The sequence below is a fragment of the Marmota flaviventris genome, chromosome 18 (assembly GCF_047511675.1).
Source record: "Marmota flaviventris isolate mMarFla1 chromosome 18, mMarFla1.hap1, whole genome shotgun sequence".
Taxonomy (NCBI): Eukaryota; Metazoa; Chordata; class Mammalia; order Rodentia; family Sciuridae; genus Marmota; species Marmota flaviventris.
In genome coordinates this window covers 31,463,120-31,481,355 of record NC_092515.1, presented here as the reverse complement: position 1 = coordinate 31,481,355, position 18,236 = coordinate 31,463,120, and the positions used below count along the sequence as shown (strand labels likewise).

The 18,236-nt window shown below is 62.3% G+C and overlaps 1 protein-coding gene across 1 annotated transcript in view; it reads right to left on the bottom strand.

The window, feature by feature from the left end:
* Nkd1 (NKD inhibitor of WNT signaling pathway 1) overlaps positions 1 to 18,236 on the bottom strand; it is an 83,454-nt gene that overhangs the window by 4,873 nt on the left and 60,345 nt on the right. Inside the window, exons 5-8 of the mRNA XM_027939198.3 lie at positions 9,374 to 9,492; positions 6,163 to 6,258; positions 2,467 to 2,614; positions 1,946 to 2,030 (exon numbers count right to left, since the gene is read on the bottom strand). Coding sequence (XP_027794999.2) covers positions 1,946 to 2,030; positions 2,467 to 2,614; positions 6,163 to 6,258; positions 9,374 to 9,492 — 448 coding nt within the window. The remainder of the gene's footprint in view (positions 1 to 1,945; positions 2,031 to 2,466; positions 2,615 to 6,162; positions 6,259 to 9,373; positions 9,493 to 18,236) is intronic.

The following is an 18,236-nucleotide window of genomic DNA, read 5'->3' as shown; positions in this document are numbered from 1 at the left end:
GTGCACATGTGATTGCATGTAAGCCTATATGTGTGTTCGTGTGCCAATGTGTGCGTGAGTGCACATATGTACATGAGTGTGTGGGTTCACACATGTCTATTAGTGTATGAGTGTGTATGTGTACATGTTAATTACATGCCTGTGAATGTGTGTGCAACTGTGTGCATGTGGGCATAAGAGTGAATGTGTATACATGAGTCTGCATGTCTATGTATATATGCATATGTATGCGTGACTGCACGACTGAGTGTGCCTTTGTGTGAGAATGTGAATGTGCATGCCCGTGACAGTGTGTTGTGGGTATGTGTATCTGAACACACTTGTGTGCGTAATGTGGTATGTGTGAGCATAGGTGCATGTGTTGGTGAGCATCTGCACATGTATATTTGTGTGTATGTGAGCGTGTGTGTGCACCAGTGTATGTGTGGGAATATGTGTGGCAACTGGTGTGTGGTTTGTGTCCACAAGTGTCAATGTGTTCATATATGTATGTCTGCATGTGTTTGAAAGTATCATGTCTGTGTCAGGATGGGGCAGGTGTATGGGTTTGTGTATATTTATGTGTTGGTGCATGTCTGTGCACTTGTGTGTGCACATTAGTGTGCAACTGTAGATGTGTGCATGTGTGTGCATGATACAAGTGTGTTGTGTGTGTCAATGTGCTATGCATGTGTATTCATGTGTACATCCATCTGTGTGTATGGTGTGTGAGTGTGTGTGTGCTTCTGTGTTTCTCTGTGTGTGCCTGTTGTGTGAGTAAGCTTGTGTGTGTTTGGTGTGCAGGTACATGTACATGTGTACATGTGTGTGTACATGTGTGCATGTGTGGTGTGCAAGTGTGATGGATGTTTGCATATATGTGACTATGTGTGGGCATGTGATTACATTGTGTATGTGTATTTCCATGTCTTGGGTGTTTGTGTGTATGTGTCTGTATGGGGTTGCATGTGTGAATATGTATGCTGTTGTACATGTGTGCACATGCATGTGTGTTTTCACAAGTGTGTATATGTGCTTGTATTTGTGTGCATGGCCATGTGCACAAGAGTGTTCTGTCAGTGTGCACAGGAGTGTGACAGTGGGTGTGGGTATGGTGTGTGGGTGGATGTGCACATTAGTGTGTCTACAGCTGTGTGTGAGTGTGCATGCATGTTTGAGTGTGTCAGTGAGTGTAAGAGTGCCAGCACAGGCCTCCTTCCTCCCCTGCAGGATGCTGGGCCACCTGCTCCTCCTTCCAGTTCCACTGTGGTCTGCCCACCTCCTGCAGGCCAGCACTCCCCCCCCAGCTGGCCTGGATGCCTCTGGCCTGGCCTCTGCCCGCCACGCCCTGCTCTGTCCAGCTGCCTTCTCCCTCCTGGAGAGGACTGACCCCTCTAGGTGCTTCCATGCTGTCCACCTGCAGGTGTGACTGGCTGCACACCTGCGGCTCTGTTGTCACTCAAAGCTTGTCTTTAAACAGCCTCTCCCATCCCCTTTGCAGGTGCAGAAGTGACAAGAGGTGACATAACTGCGGCCTCGTGAGCTGTTACCACAATTTTGAACCCCCCCCATGTCTGAATAAATATGTCCCAGGCCACCCTAGGGAGGGAGAGGTACTTGGGCCTTTGTCTACTGCATGGGAACAGGCCACCTCACCCAGCAGGGACACCACCACACGGAGTCCCAGGAGCTGCCCCAACCCCGTCCACAGTGAGGGGAGGTACGCAGGCACCCAGCCCACGCTGCGTCCACCCCACACACTGCCACGGGGCTCGGCATCAGCAACACGGGCCCGCAGCTCCTCAGCTTTCTAAGGGTTTGATTTGTGGAGCTGAGTGCGAGATCCTCGTCCCCTGAAGAGAGCCAGACAAGAGCCTCTGCTCGGAATCTCTCAGGTGCAGGCACACAGCTGGTGCTCAATAGGAGTCAGGACACCAGGCTGCCACGGGGGCCGTGCCTACCGTACCTGAGGGGCGCTCGCTGCCGCTTCTCCCAGCTCCGCAGGTCTTCGGCCGGCTTGGTCTCTGCTCTGGGCCTGGTGCTCTGCAGGTCTGAGGCCCCCCCGCAGCACAAGAAGCATCTGATGAGTGGCTGCTCCTGGCCCTGCCCGGGGCTGCCCGGCACGCAGCCACAGAAAACTGCCCACAGCGGCTTTGCCACCACTCTGTGGAAGGGTCCCTGAGCTGACACTAAACACAGGGGTCTCGCAGCTACTTGTCCCACTTACTGCCTGCTGGGACTCCTCAGCAGGCCTTCAAGGCCAGCCCCTGCCGTCCCCAGCTCCACTTGCTGGCTGCTTGCTAGGCCCAGGCCACCTGCACACCTGTGCCAGAGCAGGGCCTCCCTTGGGGAACCCTCCCCTTCCCCACCCCCGCCCCAGCCCTTCAGGACCCACCAGACCCCCACTGGTGCAGAGTGGCTGCCTGCAGAGCCCGGGAAGCCCCTCCCTCTCCAGGCACTGCCCCCTGGACATGGTCGGGCCCTCACCGCCTTGACTGAGGAGGGTGCTCCTCTTGCTCTGGCTCCCATCGGGGGCCACGGTGAGCTTCACCCGCAGCGTCTTGCTGGAGGCCGGGGAGTGGTTGACGGAGGAGTCGACCACCTCGTAGATGGTGTGCAGCAGGCTGGTGATGTCCTGTGGGGAGCAAGCGACACCCGCCGGGGGTCAGCACAGCGCCCTCACAGGCCTGCTTGGCGCTCACTGCTGGGACCCCCGGCCGCCCCAAGCAGAGACGGAGGCAGAAGCATAGATGGGGGGCTGGATCTGGAGGCCCTAGAAGCAGGAGTGAGAGCAGCGCGGATGAAGGGAGAAAAACACACAGAAAAACTCAGAGGGCAGGTCACTGGGCACTCTGAGGGACCATGTGCAATCTGTCCCCAGTAGCCTCACTGCTGGGTGGTGGGTTTACAAACCAGCCCCAACCCTCCCACTCCCTAGAAAAGGTGCCCCATGGGTGCCACACCCCGTGCTTCTAGCCTGTCCTGCAAGGGCTGAGCTACTCCCCGCACCACAGGAAGCTCTCTGGCAGGGCACTGTCCCCAGAGCACCAGGTGGACCGAGAGGTGGACCCAGGGAATATGGAGCTGGGGCATCTGACAGGATGAACATCTTCTGAGCAAAAAATGGAAACGCAGATGTGTCCCTACTGGGACGGACTTGGCCCTCCCCGTCCTATGCCGACTGTCCAGGGCTGGCTGTGGTTGGCCTAAGGTGGTAATTAAAGTGAAGCCCAGTGAGGTCATGGAGGTGGGCCTGAATCCTCCAGGGCTGGTGCCCCTGTAGGAGGAGGAAACGGCAGAGCCTGCTCACTCTCCGTCCCGACAGGAGGCAGCGGGAGGGCAGCCCTTGCCACCAACCGGGTCAGCTAGGGTCTCCAGCTTCGACTCCCGCCACCCGAAATCTGAAGATGCACTCCTGTTGTCAAAGCCACCCAGTCTGCGGCCCTCGGTTACGGCAGCTGAGCTGCCCAAGACAGTCCCTAGAAGACAGTCTGCGAGAACCTGACCAAATCTCCTCTCTCTGGGCCTTGGTGACCCCCTGAACCCTAACTGGGTCTCCTACAGCATCCGTGTCTCGAAGACTCTGAGAGGTGGGGGGTCCCAGTCCCCCTGGATAGGCCTCCCTTGGTTCTGGGATCTGCTAGGGTCTTTTGTGAGGGCAGCTTCTGCTTTAAATGATATTGGAAACTTCTGGAAAAGACCTTTCCTCTCCGTCCACCAGGTCCACAGACAGTTTTCTGCTCATCAGCTCTGACAGACTCCACCTCCCTTTCCTCCTTTGGCAGAGGAGGCCGAGGAGGCAGAGGAGGCAGAGGAGGCAGAGGAGGCTGAGGAGGCTGAGGAGGGAGAGGAGGCAGAGGAGGCTGAGGAGGCAGAGGAGGCTGAGGAGGGAGAGGAGGCAGAGGAGGCTGAGGAGGGAGAGGAGGCAGAGGAGGCTGAGGAGGCTGAGGAGGCTGAGGAGGCAGAGGAGGCTGAGGAGGGAGAGGAGGCAGAGGAGGCAGAGGAGGCTGAGGAGGCAGAGGAGGCTGAGGAGGGAGAGGAGGCAGAGGAGGCTGAGGAGGCAGAGGAAGCTGAGGAGGGAGAGGAGGGAGAGGAGGCAGAGGAGGCTGAGGAGCCCCAAGCTGCGTGGCCGGGTGTGTGGCAGGGGGGAGCTGAGTGGTGGGGTCAGTCTGGAGCCAGTCCCACCCACGGGAGGGCAGTCACTCAGCTCAGCTGACTTGCCCCTTGACTCTGCAGGCTGAGGGTCATCTCAGAGAAGCCAGAAATCCAGAACCTTCTGTAAAATCCTCGGAATATCGTTGATATTGACGACTCACTTTAGTTTTTAACTGAAGCCTCGGAAGGACCAGGTCACACGTGTGGGGGTCTGACTGAACTGGGGGGGCTGCCGGCGACAGGCCTCACTCGGGGTCCCCTCGACTCTCCCAGCTCTTTGGGCCAGGCCCATGGGGACCTGCCCCCTCCCTTCCTTCCCTGAGCCTCTCTGCACAGCGCTCGTCACCCTTTCTCTTGCCATCTTGGGAAGCCCACGGAGGAGGGGTGACCAGGAAGGTGAAGCAATCGAAGTCCACCCCCCGCATCCCCAGAGCATCAGATGCCATAGAGGGCGCGGGCCCCGCCTTGTGGCCTCAGCAGGTCCTGGCTGGTCCAGGGTCAAGGATGAGCCTCGGCAACTCCACCGTGAGGAGCCGCCCGTGGGAGCAGAGGGCAGGCATGAGCAGGAGGCCCTGACCCTGTGCTCTGCAGAGGTCCCCAGGACCAAGGTGGGGCCTTCCTGGAGGTCTCTAGGCCATCGGGAGTGTGTCCTCAAAGGGAACTGTGCGACTCCAGCTCTGGTCCTCTTTCTCTACTTCCTGGCCACGAGGTCAGAGGTTCTGCCCATAGGCCACAGGGCCAACCGAACACGGACTAGAACCTGCAACCTCTGAGCCGAAATGAACCTTCTCTCTTGACAAGCCGACCGTCTCCTGCTCTGTGACAGCCATGGACAGCGAACACCGTTGCCCGTGAACATCGACTATAAGTGCTCCCTGACCCGGGAGGAGATAAAACAGCTGAGCCTCTCCAGGGACACCGCGGAGTCCCCCGTGCTGGACCAGAGGCAGGTGGGGAGCCCAGCCATGCTGATTCCTGAAGCAAAGGAATGACACCAAGCCGCCCGCAGGCCCCTTCAGCACAGAGAATCAAACACAGTTGCCCTCCAGGGCCTCTGGAGCTGATGGACGGGCCCCGCGGACCCAGGCCCGAGCTGTGTCTCTCCTGCGAAGCAGCCGGCCTCCTTCAGCTCCCCCAGGCCTCAGGCTCGGCCTCCCCTCCCTGCCCTGCAGCCTGCAGCTGCCGCTCAGTACCCAGCCTCCCCCTCCAGGGAGTCCTCCCTGCACCCTGCAGGCTCCACCGACCCCCCTGCTAATGTCCTCCACAGAACTCAGCGGCTGACGCCATCCTAAAATGGTCTTCCATGCCCACTGGCCATCAGAGCCAAGAGGTGAGGAGCCCTGCTGTCCGTCCCCGCCGTGTCCTGCAGCTGGCGTGGAGCAGGTGCCCGGCTGGCGAAGCCAACGGCATGGAGAAAGGGCGAGAGGAATCTGGGGGAGCCAGCTCTGGGAGGAGGGCTCTGAGGGGGAGAGAGGTGGCCAGGCGGAGGGGGCAGGACGAGGGAGACCGCGAGGGCAGCATGCTGTGACCAGAGCTGTGGCTGCAGAGCCACGTGCCGGGCTCCGCGAGCAGGGCTGCTCATTCCTGTGACAATGGCAGGAGGGGCCGTGGGGCCTGGGTGCCTGCCCTGCCCAAGCTCCTGAACCAAATAGCCGGGCACCGGAAGTGGCCTGGGGTGGCCAGGCCCCGCTCCTAGAGCTGGGGACGTAAAGAAGCCAGCCAGGCAGGACTCTCCTGGGACCGGTCCTCCTCCAGGGCAGTGTGGGCCTCCTGCCCCCCCCAGCAGCACTGGCCAGGCTCAGTGCAGGGCCCGGGTGCCCTCTCCTGTCCGTCACCTCTCCCCACGTTCCTGCCTCTGCATTTCCCAAGCTCCTGGCGCCTCGCTCCCCACCCTCCAACCCCAGCCGCTGCCAGCTGCACCTTCTCTCAGGAGCAGACTGGCCGGGCAGGGGAGTCAGCAGAGGTGAGTGCCAGGTCCCCGGGCCCAGGGGCCTGACGGTGGCCAGGAGACCCAACAGGGGCACTCACCTCGCGGGTGACCTTGCCATTGTTGTCAAAGTCATACAGGGTGAAGGTCCACTCCTGCCGGCTGTCCTCCTCCACGGACACATCACACTGCAGCTCCTGGACACAAACGGACGGACAGGGCTGGTCACCTACCACATGGACACTGGCCGAAGACTTGGGTCCAGAGGCCAGGCCATGGGGCAGCCCCCTGGCTTCCCCAGACCCTGAGGGAAAGAGGAACACAATGACCCACATGTGACCAGCGAGGGACCCACAGGGCACAGCGGTCTCTGGGTCTTCAAAGGCAAGGGAACGCCATCCGGGGGGAGGCTTCGTGGCCTCAGGGAGGCTGAGCCTGGACCAAGGGCCAGAGCCACTGGAAGGCAACTGGAAGCCAGGCAGGACCCAGGACGGGCCACCTGAGCAGCAAGGCAGCAGACGATGGCCGGGGACAGCTGAAACTCCAGGCCTCGCCCGGCTTGGCTCTCCACAGCTGTGGACCCTGGGGCCACCGCGTCCTCAGGTGCCTCAGTTTCCCCTCCATAAACCACGGAGAATGACAGCCTCTAGCCCATCACACGGTCAGCACGGTCCACCTCCCACCACCGGCACCTGCGTCTCCTGCTGGCGCAGCCCCAAGACCCCAGAGGCACCCTGGACAAGGGCGGGACAGGAGCCAGGGGACAAACACCCACCTCCTCACCTCTCCATGGGACACACTGAGCGCATTCTATCTGGCTCCTCTGTCCCCAGAGGGACAGAGCCCCGGTTGACGGTGTAGGTGACCCGTGTGTCACCCCACCCTTTATGAGCCTCTCTCCCCTGCTCCCAAGCACCCCCTCTTCCCGGGGCCCTTCCAAGACACCGTCCATCCCCATGTCCTCATCTAAGGTCCACTCTGCAGGAAGGGATGGGGAGCACGGGTGGCACACTCTGCACTCAGCACACTGTCGGCACCCAGGAGAAGCCACCCGACGGCGGCTGCCCTCTTTGCTCTGATGGTTAACCCAACTCCTCACCGCGACTGGCGGAATCCATGTCTAACTCCAGGGACCCGAACTGGGAAGTGGTGCGCTCCGTCACCACCGTCTGTAGGCGGAGGTCAGCTGGGATCACAGCGACAGTGCTCCAATGAGCGCCACTTGGGGAAAGAGGCCCTCAAGAGCCACCAGATCCGTACACCTGAGGACAGGTGTTCCCCGAGGGCCTCAGTCCACCTGTCCTTCCTCTGCCACATGCAGGCGCTGGCTCACAAGGCAAGACGGCGGGCTCCGCCCCCAGAGGGGGACCTCCTGCCTCCCTCCGGGCCTCCCTGCCCGGCCTCCCTGCCTGGCCTCCCTGCCCAGCCTCCCTGCCCAGAGCCGTCTGCTCCTCTGGAGGCCCCCTGAGTTCAACGTTGGCCTTCCTGAGTGTTGACGAGCCCTTGTGCTACGCGCCAAGGCCTGCCCTGCTCTCCAAGGGTGTCACAACACATGTGCCTTCACCAACACACACCCACGCACGCCTATCCCCCACCTACCCATCCACACACCTATCCTCACACTCACCCACACACGCCTAATTACCACACCGACCCCCCCACACCTCCCCACACCTATACACACACGTCCACACCCATGCCTGACCACACACCCCTACACACGTCCACACCCACACCACCTGCATACACACCTGTGCCCACACACACCCACACACATGCCTAACCACACGGAGCGTCCACCGTTTCCAAGACAGTTACACCGGGCCCTCGGAACGCGAGAGCGGCCATCACCCGGCCTCCGTGGTGCGCACACTCCTCGGCCTGCCCTACCCACCTGGGCTTTTCAGGTGAGCGCTCTCCACGGGCCACGCACGGCTCAGTCCCAAGCAGTCAGCCGCCCCCTCCAGAAAGAGCACCCTGGGGCTTCCAGCAGCCAGACGCCTGGGTCTGGACCTTCCTCCGGCTGCTGGCCTTGGCCCTCAGCTTTGCCAGGCACCCAGAAGACCCTGTGGGGACCCAGGTGGGCTCAGGACAGGGCTGAGCTCCAGGAGAAGGGGGCAGCCCTAGCCCCTCATGGACACCCTGCCTGGACCCCTCGGCCCTGCAGTCAGGGCCCCTGGCCGGTCTCCCCCGCTGCCCCCAGGCCCACCACCCCTGGGCAGGCCCCCACAGCAGATCCCACACACCAGGCTGGGCCTTTCCAGGCCCCATGCTCCTGCTGGCCCCTGTGCCTGAAGGTCCCTACTGTCCCAAGGGCTCCCTGGCACCCTCGCCCCAAACCTACTCCTGCACGCAGAGGCGCAGCCCCCCACACTGCCCCTCTGCAGGCACCGCGGTGTGAGACGGCCAAAGCATCCCCTCCTCTACCCCTGTCCCCACCTCTGCCTGCCCTGGTGACCACCCGCCCTTCAGATCCCCATCTCATCGCTGACTGAGCGGCCACTAGTCTGGGTCCCTCTTCTGTCCCCCTGACCATGCCCAGGTCACTGCTGGACCCCTGGCCACCAGCAGGTGCCCAACCCGCACTGGTGGGAAAGCAGGGACGTGCGGACTGTGAGGGACACCCTCTTCAGCAGCGGGTGCCCCACGGCCTCCCTGCGTGCTGAGATCACGGCCATCCCCGCTGCCCAGGTGACGCAAGGGAGGCTGAACTGCTAAGGACTTGCCCACAGTCACAAGAGCCGCCTCCGAGCCCTGCGCTGGGCCTTGGGTGGACAGCAGAGGGAAGGGGGAGGCAGGGAAGGCTCGGAGGGCAGGTGAGCTCCGCGCAGCGGCTGGGTCTGCTCTCACCCCGGCCCTGGGCTCCGGGTGCAGACGGGCCTCGGGCACCGCTGGGGTCAGGCCAGGGGCAGGCCTCAGAGAGGAGCTCTGGGAGGGCACGTGCCTATGCTGACCCCACGGAAACGGAGGCCTAGTCACCCCCCACCTGAGAGCCCCACCTGTGGGCCAGGCAGCCTCCAGGGGCTGCCAGGGAGACCAAGGAAACGAGGCCCAGAGAGGACGCAGCAGCACAGGGTCAGAGCCGGCGTCCCTCCACCCCAGGCCCTTCCCGGGTGCTCTGCCCCTGCCCACACGGCGAGGCCAGGCAGCACGGGGTCCCCGGGGCCGGGGCTGAGCCAAGGACACCCTGGGGTAGCAGCAGGAGTCTCTCGCAGTGGGCGGCTCCTCAGGTGAGGGCCCTCTCGTCTGCCCATCACAGGAAGGGACGGCCCGGCGTCTCCCCGGGGCTCGGCCCCAGCAAGGGACACTCACTTCGAACTTCAGCTGCTTCTTGGAGCCCGGGCAGGATTCGCTCCCCCTCTCCAGCCTCTTCCCGTCTCCGCCACCTGGGCCTGGGCCTGGGCCGTCGGTCTTCTCGGGCGGCAGGGCCACTGCAGGGGGAGGGAGAAAGCATGAGGGGAGGGCTGGAGGGGGGGGCTGCAATGGCTCTGTCCCCAGGGGTGGAGTGGAGGACACCCTCGCCACAGTGCCCGGCGCACGCCGGCCTTGCCCGCTGGCCAGCGCTGCAGCCCTCGACTCTTGGCTGCCCGAGGGGACCCTCCATGGTGCATCCCCACCGTCACTCAGGGTACCGCTGTGGCCTGGGCTCCCCACTCGCTGTCATTTTGCAGCTTAGGTAAAGCAGCCTGTGACTTTGGTGCCCCACAGGGACATGGCCACTCGGGGCAGGCTCAGGCCACAGAGCAGGTGGATGAGGGCACAGAGGAGCATCAGGAGCCAGAGAAGGAAACACAGGGCTACGGCCATTCCCTGCACTGTCCTGCTGCCTCCTGTGGTGACGTCCTGGCCTTCTCAAAGATGCCACCGCCTGGCCCAGCATATGGGCATTAGTGGGCAGACAGGCTGAGTGGCAGACAGCTCATGGGTTGACTGACAAAGGGACAGGCACACCAGCGCCTCACACCAAGGGTCTTCGGGGCTGCTCGCCCTGAGCCTTGTGTGCCCACTCTGCTGGCCCAGGTCCCCCTCTGCCCGAGGGCTTGGCTCTCTGTGTGTTCTTTCAAGAGCAGAAGGAGGAGGACCTTTGAGCACCTCTTCCCTGTGGACACCTCTGAGAGATGGCAGAAGGGCAGCTCCGGGCAGCACCCTCAACCTGGACCCAGGATCCAGGCTACAAGTCCCTATCCGAACTTCAAAGGCCATCAGGACCTGCCCGGTCCCTCCTGCCCGGCCCGGCCCTGCCCGGCAGAGGAAGCCTGGATGATTGTGCCCGACACGCCCACAGCCCCTCCCTCCTTAAATCCCCTCTGCTGACCTGGGGCCGCCATTTCCTGGTCCCCCTCAGGCACCTCCCCTGGCCATCCCGACTCCGGGTGGCCAGACTGGCAGGAGGCCCTGTGAGGAGCTGAGGGGCCCTAACCAGTCAGAGGGCACGGCTGGACTTCAGAATGGCAGGAACCTGGAGACATGGGTGCCAGGCCAGGAGCGTGGTGGGCACTTTGCCCCCCCACGGGCTCGCACACCTGGCTTGGCACACGTGCCCCGCGAGCAGCTGGGGGAAGCACGGCTGGGCTCCCTCGTGGGGCCAGGGCCACAGCCCTTCCCAGCTCCTGTCCTGAGGTGGCCGCTCTTCCCAGCAGTTCTCTTCAGTGACCCTTCCTGCCATGCCCGGGGCCTCCATGCCTGGGCCACCATGCCCGGGCCACCATGCCCGGGCCCTGTGCACACGGCCGAGCACCCGCCGTCTCCCACCTTGGTCCCGCAGGCCCGGTGAGGCAGGTCCTCCCATTAGCTCCATTTCCCACAGTGGGACTGGGGTGCGAAGGGTGCAGCGGGGACAGGACAGGGCTGGGACCTGGGCCACCTGCCAGGCTGCCCCGCGGTGCCCTTCATTCTGTCGCCGGCCTTTTCCACTGACCGGGGAGCGCTCTGTCTCTGCCCGGGTCCAGGTCCCCCCAGCACTGACCCTGAGTGGGTCCTGAACCTTCCCTGGGTGTCACCTCCCCAGCTGTCAAGCAGGGACGCTAACGGCTCCTTCCCAGGGGACTCGGGTGAGGACCCCATGAGCCGGACTGTGAAGGGCCAGAAGGCCGGGCCAGCACACGGTCCAGGCCCCCAGCAGGTCAGGGGACTCAGGCCCCACCGGGAGTCCTCGGGGAGTCAGGAGGCGCCTCAATCCACCCAACAGGTTGGGGGCAGGTGGGAGGGCGCCGGAGCTGGCGCAGACAGGGCGGGGTCAGGAAGCCACCCCAGCACCCACAGCGGCCCTCCCCAGCTCCCCGCAGCCCCGCCTCATCTCCCCCACTCCATCACAGAGCGCCTCCATCCCTCCGTCCCCTACAGCACGGTGACAGTTTCTTAAAGCCATCGGGAGCACCCGTGGGGGCCTGGGTACAGAAACTGACCAGCTCCTTTGCTGCACCTCAGTTTGTGGAGCTGCACAGACGAACCCAACTGAGCGCTGACCTAGAAGAACAGCAGCGTCCCCCTGGAGGGCCGGGCCCTGGCGCCCTGGCCCCGGGACAGAGGCTGGGGCAGGTCGCTGGCGTCACCTGTGACACAAAGCCCTCACCCCTGCTCCTCTAAAGCAACCCCCCATGGCAGGGTGCCCCACTCCAGGGGGTCCCCAAGCCCCCGGAGGCCAAGCAGGTGACCAGCTGGGGACCCAGGGACAGTCAGCATCCAGCCTGGACCGCCTGCTGGGTCAGAGCTGCCACCTCACAGGCCCAGTCACCTCCACCAGGCCACCAAGCAGGTGGCACTCCTGCCATCCCGAGTCGGGGAGCTGGGGGTCCCCCTGTCCCAGCACTGAGTGAAGCCATCAGCCCTAGAAGCCCCCAGCCTAACCCGCAGGTGCAGCTGGGCTGGGCAGGAGTGTCCACTGAGAGGGCACATTGGAGGCCATGTCCTTCTGACTCTGCCACTGGCTGGCCTGGGCAGCCTTGGACGAGGCCCTTGATGTCTCTGGACCTCAGTCCCCTTTCTGTAAAGTGGAGACTCAGGCACCTCCCTCACAGAGCTGCTGGGAGAGGGCCACGAGGAGACTGCTCCCAGTGGCTGGCATACAGTAATCGCTCAATAGATGCTGGCTTTGGAAAAGATGTGGCTGAGCCATGGTCCCAGCTGACAGCCCAGATCCACATGATGCCCTTGTTCCCAAACTGTCCCAACTGAGTAAAACCAGGAAGATAGGGTGGCCTGCAACGGCCCCCTCCACGCCCCCTCCCCGGCCGTCCTCAAAGTCACAGCTTCCACCCGGGGCCAGAGATGCTAGTGGGCAGGCTTCTCAAAACCCAAGTTCAAGTTCAAAGGGATGTGATCAGAAAGGCACCTTCAGGATCAGTGTGGCCTTTCATGGTCCACCTCCATCCTCGTCCTCGTCCTCCCCTGGAGCACCCACCCGGGCCACGCCCAGGACAGCCCGCGTCCCCTCAGGTCCTCCCCTGTCCCCTTCCCTTCTCCTCACCCCGGTGGGGCCCCCCACCCTCACACGGCCTCCCCAGAGCCCAGCCTGCGCTGTCCTCTGCACCTCATCCCAGCCCAGCTCCAAAGACCTTGCAGCCAGGGGTCAGCAGCCTGGGACAGCACACATGGGGAGTAGCACTGTGACCCAGGGTCAGGGACAAGGACAATCAGCATCCCTCTGTCCCCACCCCAAGCCTTTGCACCTTTTGCTGTCCCCCACCCAAGAGGCGGAGGCAGAGAACCCGTCCAACGCCACCCAGGCCCCAAGCCGGGGGCAGAGAGTGGGGCTCAGGGTCCCTGAGGCTGATCCAAGAGGATCCTCGGACGTCCCCAGGGCACCCTGTGCAGAGCAGAACCCACCCCACGGCAGGCTCCGGGAGGCAGCGAGGGTGCTCACACAGGCCGTGGTCACACCAGCCAGGACAGAGGGACAGCATTTTGTTGAGACAGACTTTGGCATCTGAGTCTCCTCTACCCTCTGCCTCTGATCCAAAAAGAAGGGAGGGGAAGGGAGGGGAGGGGAGGAAGAGGCCTTTCACCTGCCTAGGAAGCACCTCCTGCAACAGTGCAGAAACTGGGAACTGCAGTGGTCTTTGAATAAAGTTTTATTGGGACACAGCCACAATCACACACGTTGTCTCTGGTGACTTCTGCCCCTCAAAAGCAGACTTGAGCAGTCACATCAGAGGCTATATGGCCCACAGAAGCCAATGACAGGTACTATCTAGTCCTCTGCAGAAAAGTCTGGACAGTTGCTTTGTGCAAATGCAGCCCTCCACCCCAACCAGGGTGCCTGCTTGATGAACTGGATTTCACCTACAACTTTTTCTTCTTTATCTGGAAACCCTTGTGCAGTACACAACCTGCCCAACCATACACGGTGGCCATGGAAGATAGAAAATTTCCACTTTGCTTTCTTAAAACTGATTCTCAGTCCCAATGAGTCTGGGGACAGTTTGTGGAGCTCTTTCTGTTTGGAAGCTGCTTCCTATCCCTCCTTCCACCACAGCCCCAGCCACAAGGAGTCCGCTCTGTATTTACCAAATGACAATCCTCTCCCACATTAGCTCCCAACCTGGCTGCTCTCCACCCCCAACAACTGCCAGATTAAATGCATTACTTGACCATCTTCACCCAGCTTGCTTTGATGTTCCCTTCTCAAGCTTCAGAATACCTTTTGGAGGGAGATCAGACAGCATTAAACAGAATTACTAATTAATTAAGCAAAGTTAAATTTTAAACACTGTTTGTTGTGTTAGCCAAAAGCCTGAACAGAACAGACTTTTTTCCTCCACTGAGATCAAAGACAGTCTCTCCCCTCTCCCCTCCCCCAGTTTAAAAAAAAAAAAAAAAAAGGGAAGGAGGAGGAGGAGGAGGAGGAAGAAAGAGAGGAGATACCTGAATGTGGCAAATTTGATCACAGTCTGGACTCCAGCCCCCTTCTCCTTGGGCCCAGTGGGAGGCACGGAGGCCCATCTGGGACTGCATGCTGGGAGAGCCTCATGGTCACTTTCTGGGGACTGTTTACCCTAGCAAATAGCAGTGACCCGGGGAGCAGGTCAGCACAGCCCACCCAGCCAGAGCTGCTGAGGACGGGCGCCCCCGGACAGCGGGGGTGGGACGAGGGCTGAGAAATGAAACAGGCCCGTCCCTCGCGGCCCCACCCTCCCCAGCCACCCAGCACACCTCGGGGCTGTCTCCCTGTGGTTTGGGGGTCACTTGGGGTCACTGGGAGGCACCTCTGAGGGGCAGGTAGGCACTGCGCCACCCCAGGCGGCACCGTTGACATGTCAGACACCACAGATTTGTCGGGCTCGCCTGTGACATTTCTCAACAGATGGCAGGCAGGTGTCTGAGGAGGACCAGCCTCTAATAATAATTGGGACCGATGCATCTGGAGCCCGTGGGGCGTGTCTACCTCTGTGCAGCGTCACGGCCGAGGCTGTGCGGTCTTTCTGGGAGCCTCCGAGGGCTGCGCAGCCAGAGCGCACGTTTTGGGGGAGCTGGGGCCTGGATGGCTACTGCCCTGGGGTTGCCCGCAGGTGCACGGGGCAGAGATTCTGCCACGTGGCTTGCCGGACGGCGCCAAACCCTCCGCATAGCAATGTGTGAGGCTGGCGACCCGACCAACAGGCCAGGAATTCTGCAGGGCGCGTCTGGACGTGGGGAAGGAGGCGGCCGTGTTAGGAGGAAATCCAGACTCTGGATGCTATCAGCCAACGCCAGCTTATCTCAACCTCATCCAGAAAAGCCAGGCTGACGGTCAACTTTGAAAAAAAAGGGACGATCTGAACCACAGTTAGGACCAAGTGGGCCCCATTAAGGGAGGCGCAGAAATGGTCACCATGTCCAGTGCCCGGTGGGCGCCTTTCAAGGCACGGCTACCTGGCAGGACGGGCTAGCAGTGGGGACAGGCGCCCTAACGGGTCCACGGTCCTGCTGTCATACAGATTATCTGCTGCGAACATTTCCGTCTCAGGGTAGCCGGCCAGGACGTTTCTGGGTCCCCGTCCCTCCAGCTGCAGCTGTCACAGGGAGTGCACAGGGGTTTAATATTAGCCAAATATAATTAGGCGGTCGACCTGCTGCCAGTAAGAGAGCCACCGCGTGTGCGCTCCGGCCAATGGCTTCCTGCGTGATCTGCACTGGGCTCTCCTGGGGTGGGGGTCGCCCTGGAGACACACAGACCTGGTTTTGATGCAGTCACACGCATGGGCAGGTGGCACCGAGCTCTGCAGGTGACTCCGTCCAACCTCGTGCGGAGGGTGCTACTATTGCACTTTACGAAAGTGGGAACTAAACTTCAAGAAGCAAAACCGATGCAGCCACTTCCCGATGACAACCTGCCGGGGGCTCCCTTTGTCCTGAGAGGGGCGCCGAGGCCCCCCGCACGGGCTGGAACGGCTTTCTGACCATCCCCAGCTCGTCACCATCACCATCACGGCCACCACCATCGTCGTCATCATCGTCACCAACATCAAAACGAAGCCACAGCACACAGTAGATCCAGTCTACGATCCCAGCAGGCTCCTGACTCCCTGGCCCCTGTTCTCCTGTCACACGACAGCAGTGGACACCTGTTCCCGCCTGTCCGGTGGCCTTTCTCCTCCCAGCATCTGCCCTGCCCTTGCCCCTGCCCCGCCCCGCCCCGCCCTGCCCTGCCCTGCCCTGCCGAGCCGCCCACCCCCTGGACCCCTGCAAGGGGGGAGGGCCACCCACTCCCAGCAGGGCTGCGCCCAGCACCCACTGCCCATCCTGACAGCCCCGCGTGGCCCCAGGTCAAGGCCGGGGTGAAGCAGGAAGCCGGGTCCCTCCCTTGCCCTGGCCCCGGCATGCGCCTGACTGGATGCTTTGTGACATTTCGAAATCAGCTGTTTTATCCCACATCAGTCAGGACCCTGTTCTTCTGTTGTGACTCCGCAGGCGTCTCCTACGCAGGTGGCCTTGGGGGGACATGGCTCCTGGAAATGAGTTCAGGGAGGCCGGGCTGGGACCACTGACTCAGATTTAGCAGGACGAAGCGTGTGTGTGTGTGTGTGTGTGTGTGTGTGTGTGTGTGTGCGCGCGCGCCTGTGCGAGCGTGTGTCCACGTGACTGGGAACTGAACCCCGGTGCCCTAACCCTGAGCTGCAGCGTCCTCTGCCTCTCCCGTCCTTCTTTATTCTGATCTTGTGAGACAGGGCCTCCCTAAGTTACCCAGGCTGGCCTCAAACTTGCAATCCTCCTGCCTCAGACTCCCAAGTCGCTGAGATCACGGGATTCGAACACGATACACCGCGACTCGGGAGACACCTTTTACCTAAGGCAGCCGAGCTCGCAGGACGGAGGGACCAGAGCTGGGGGCCACAGTGGCCACATCCTGTGTCACAGCCAACCCTGGGGCCTCTGGAGGTGCTGCAGGCCAGTGGAGCAGGTCAAGGCCCCCCGCACAGGACAGGCTCTGAACTCAGTAGGAGGAGCCGGGGGGGGGGGACCGACCTGCCCCTGGAGAGGGGGACAGTCCCTGCTGCCCCCTCACATCTCCAGGGAAGTCCCCAGCCAGCCCCGCAGGTGGACAGCTAAGGGGAGGGCCGAGGGAGGAATGGCAGGGACAGGAGTGAGCACGGGTGGCACATACGTGTGCGTGCCTGTGCTCACGTGTCAGCGACGCGGTCTGAGCCCCTGGGCCCAGCCAGGCCGTCCTGCCCCAGAGCGGCCCCCGAGGACCCCACTTGATGAGCCAAAGCTGACGCAGGCTGGGCCGAGTTCCCAGGGACCCCTGACCCGACCACCGTCCCCTGGAGCCGCCGCTGCCTCCTGGGTGAGACGGACGGAGGCCAGGAAGCGCGGCTGCCCCACGGACCCTCCAGGGTGGTCTCTGGCCTTTGGCACCAGCAGATATCTGTCTGTCCCTTCCTGCCACCCGGACAGGCCCCACCCCCGGGGCCCTGCGCTTCTCCACGATGCTGCCTGAGGAACAGTGTCACTGGACGGGGACACGGACGCAGGGGGAGAGACGCTGCCCAGCAAAGAGGACTCTGGCTGTCTGTCTCCTGGGGAGGCTTGTCCCCTCTGGACCCACAGTCATCTGCTCCAGAGGGAGGGGTGGGCGGGAGGGGCCTCTTAGGGCTAAACATGTCTTGTCCCCCGCTGCCCGCCCGCCAGGACGTGTGCTGAGACCCCACTTCGACCATCTCCCCGAGCTGCTGGCAACCCCGGGCCCTCCCAGGTCTGCGGAGTCAGACTTTCCACCGTCCACGCCGCGTTTTATGCAGAACAGGATCGGCCGCCCACAAAGTCCGCTTGTTCTCTGCGTCGACTTCTGGGGGGACGGCAGGGCTGCTGACCCTCCCACAGGATGGGCTCCGACCCAGGGGAGGGAGGGAGGCCAGAGGGGGGCCGTCTGCACCCCAGGGAGGACCCCTCCCCAGCAGGGGCCTGCGGCCAGCCCCAGGGGCCGGTGGAAGGGCCTGCGGCCACTTCCTTAGAGAAGCCCCCTCTCCTACGACCCCTGCTGGGACCTCATCCCTACCCAGACGGCGCCCAGGCCTCGGGACCCAGCCGTCTAAACAGAGGTCACCTCCACAGTCACCTCCACCCCTTAGATCCTTCTTCTCTTTTTTGGCCCTGGGATGGAAGCCAGGGTGCTCCGCCACTGAGCCACGTCCCCAGCCCTTCTTGTATTGTATTTACAAACAGGGCCTTGGAGGTCCCCAGGGGCTTGCTAAGTCGCTGACGCTGGCTTTGAACCCGCGATCCTCCTGCCTCGGCCTCCAGAGCCCTTAGTTTCTTAAGCACAGTAGAAGGCGTGTCTGCGGCCCCTGCCCTTCCCTCACCCCCCACAGGACCCCCCACCACGCTCAGTGCCTCAGGGCCGCGGGGCCTGGCTCCTTACACTGGCTGCTGCCCCCCACATCGCCCACGTCTGGCTCCTACTGGCCTCTGCATCTCAGCTGCCTCCACCCTCCACCAGGCAGAGCAACACTGTTGGAAACTCACCTGCTCGCTCTCACGCCCACCTCCCTCCCAGGTCTGCCTGGCCCAGGGGCTACTTACCCTGCTCACAGCAGAGCCCCGCAATGACAGCAGGTGCTCAGGAAACACTAAATGAGGACGGGTTCAGTCTGCTGTGTGATCTTGAACAGGTTACTTCCCCTCTCTGGGCCTCCATTCTTCAACTACTTTTGTCCCTAAGTGAAAGGGACTAAGGGTCTCTGCAGGGCTCCTCCGC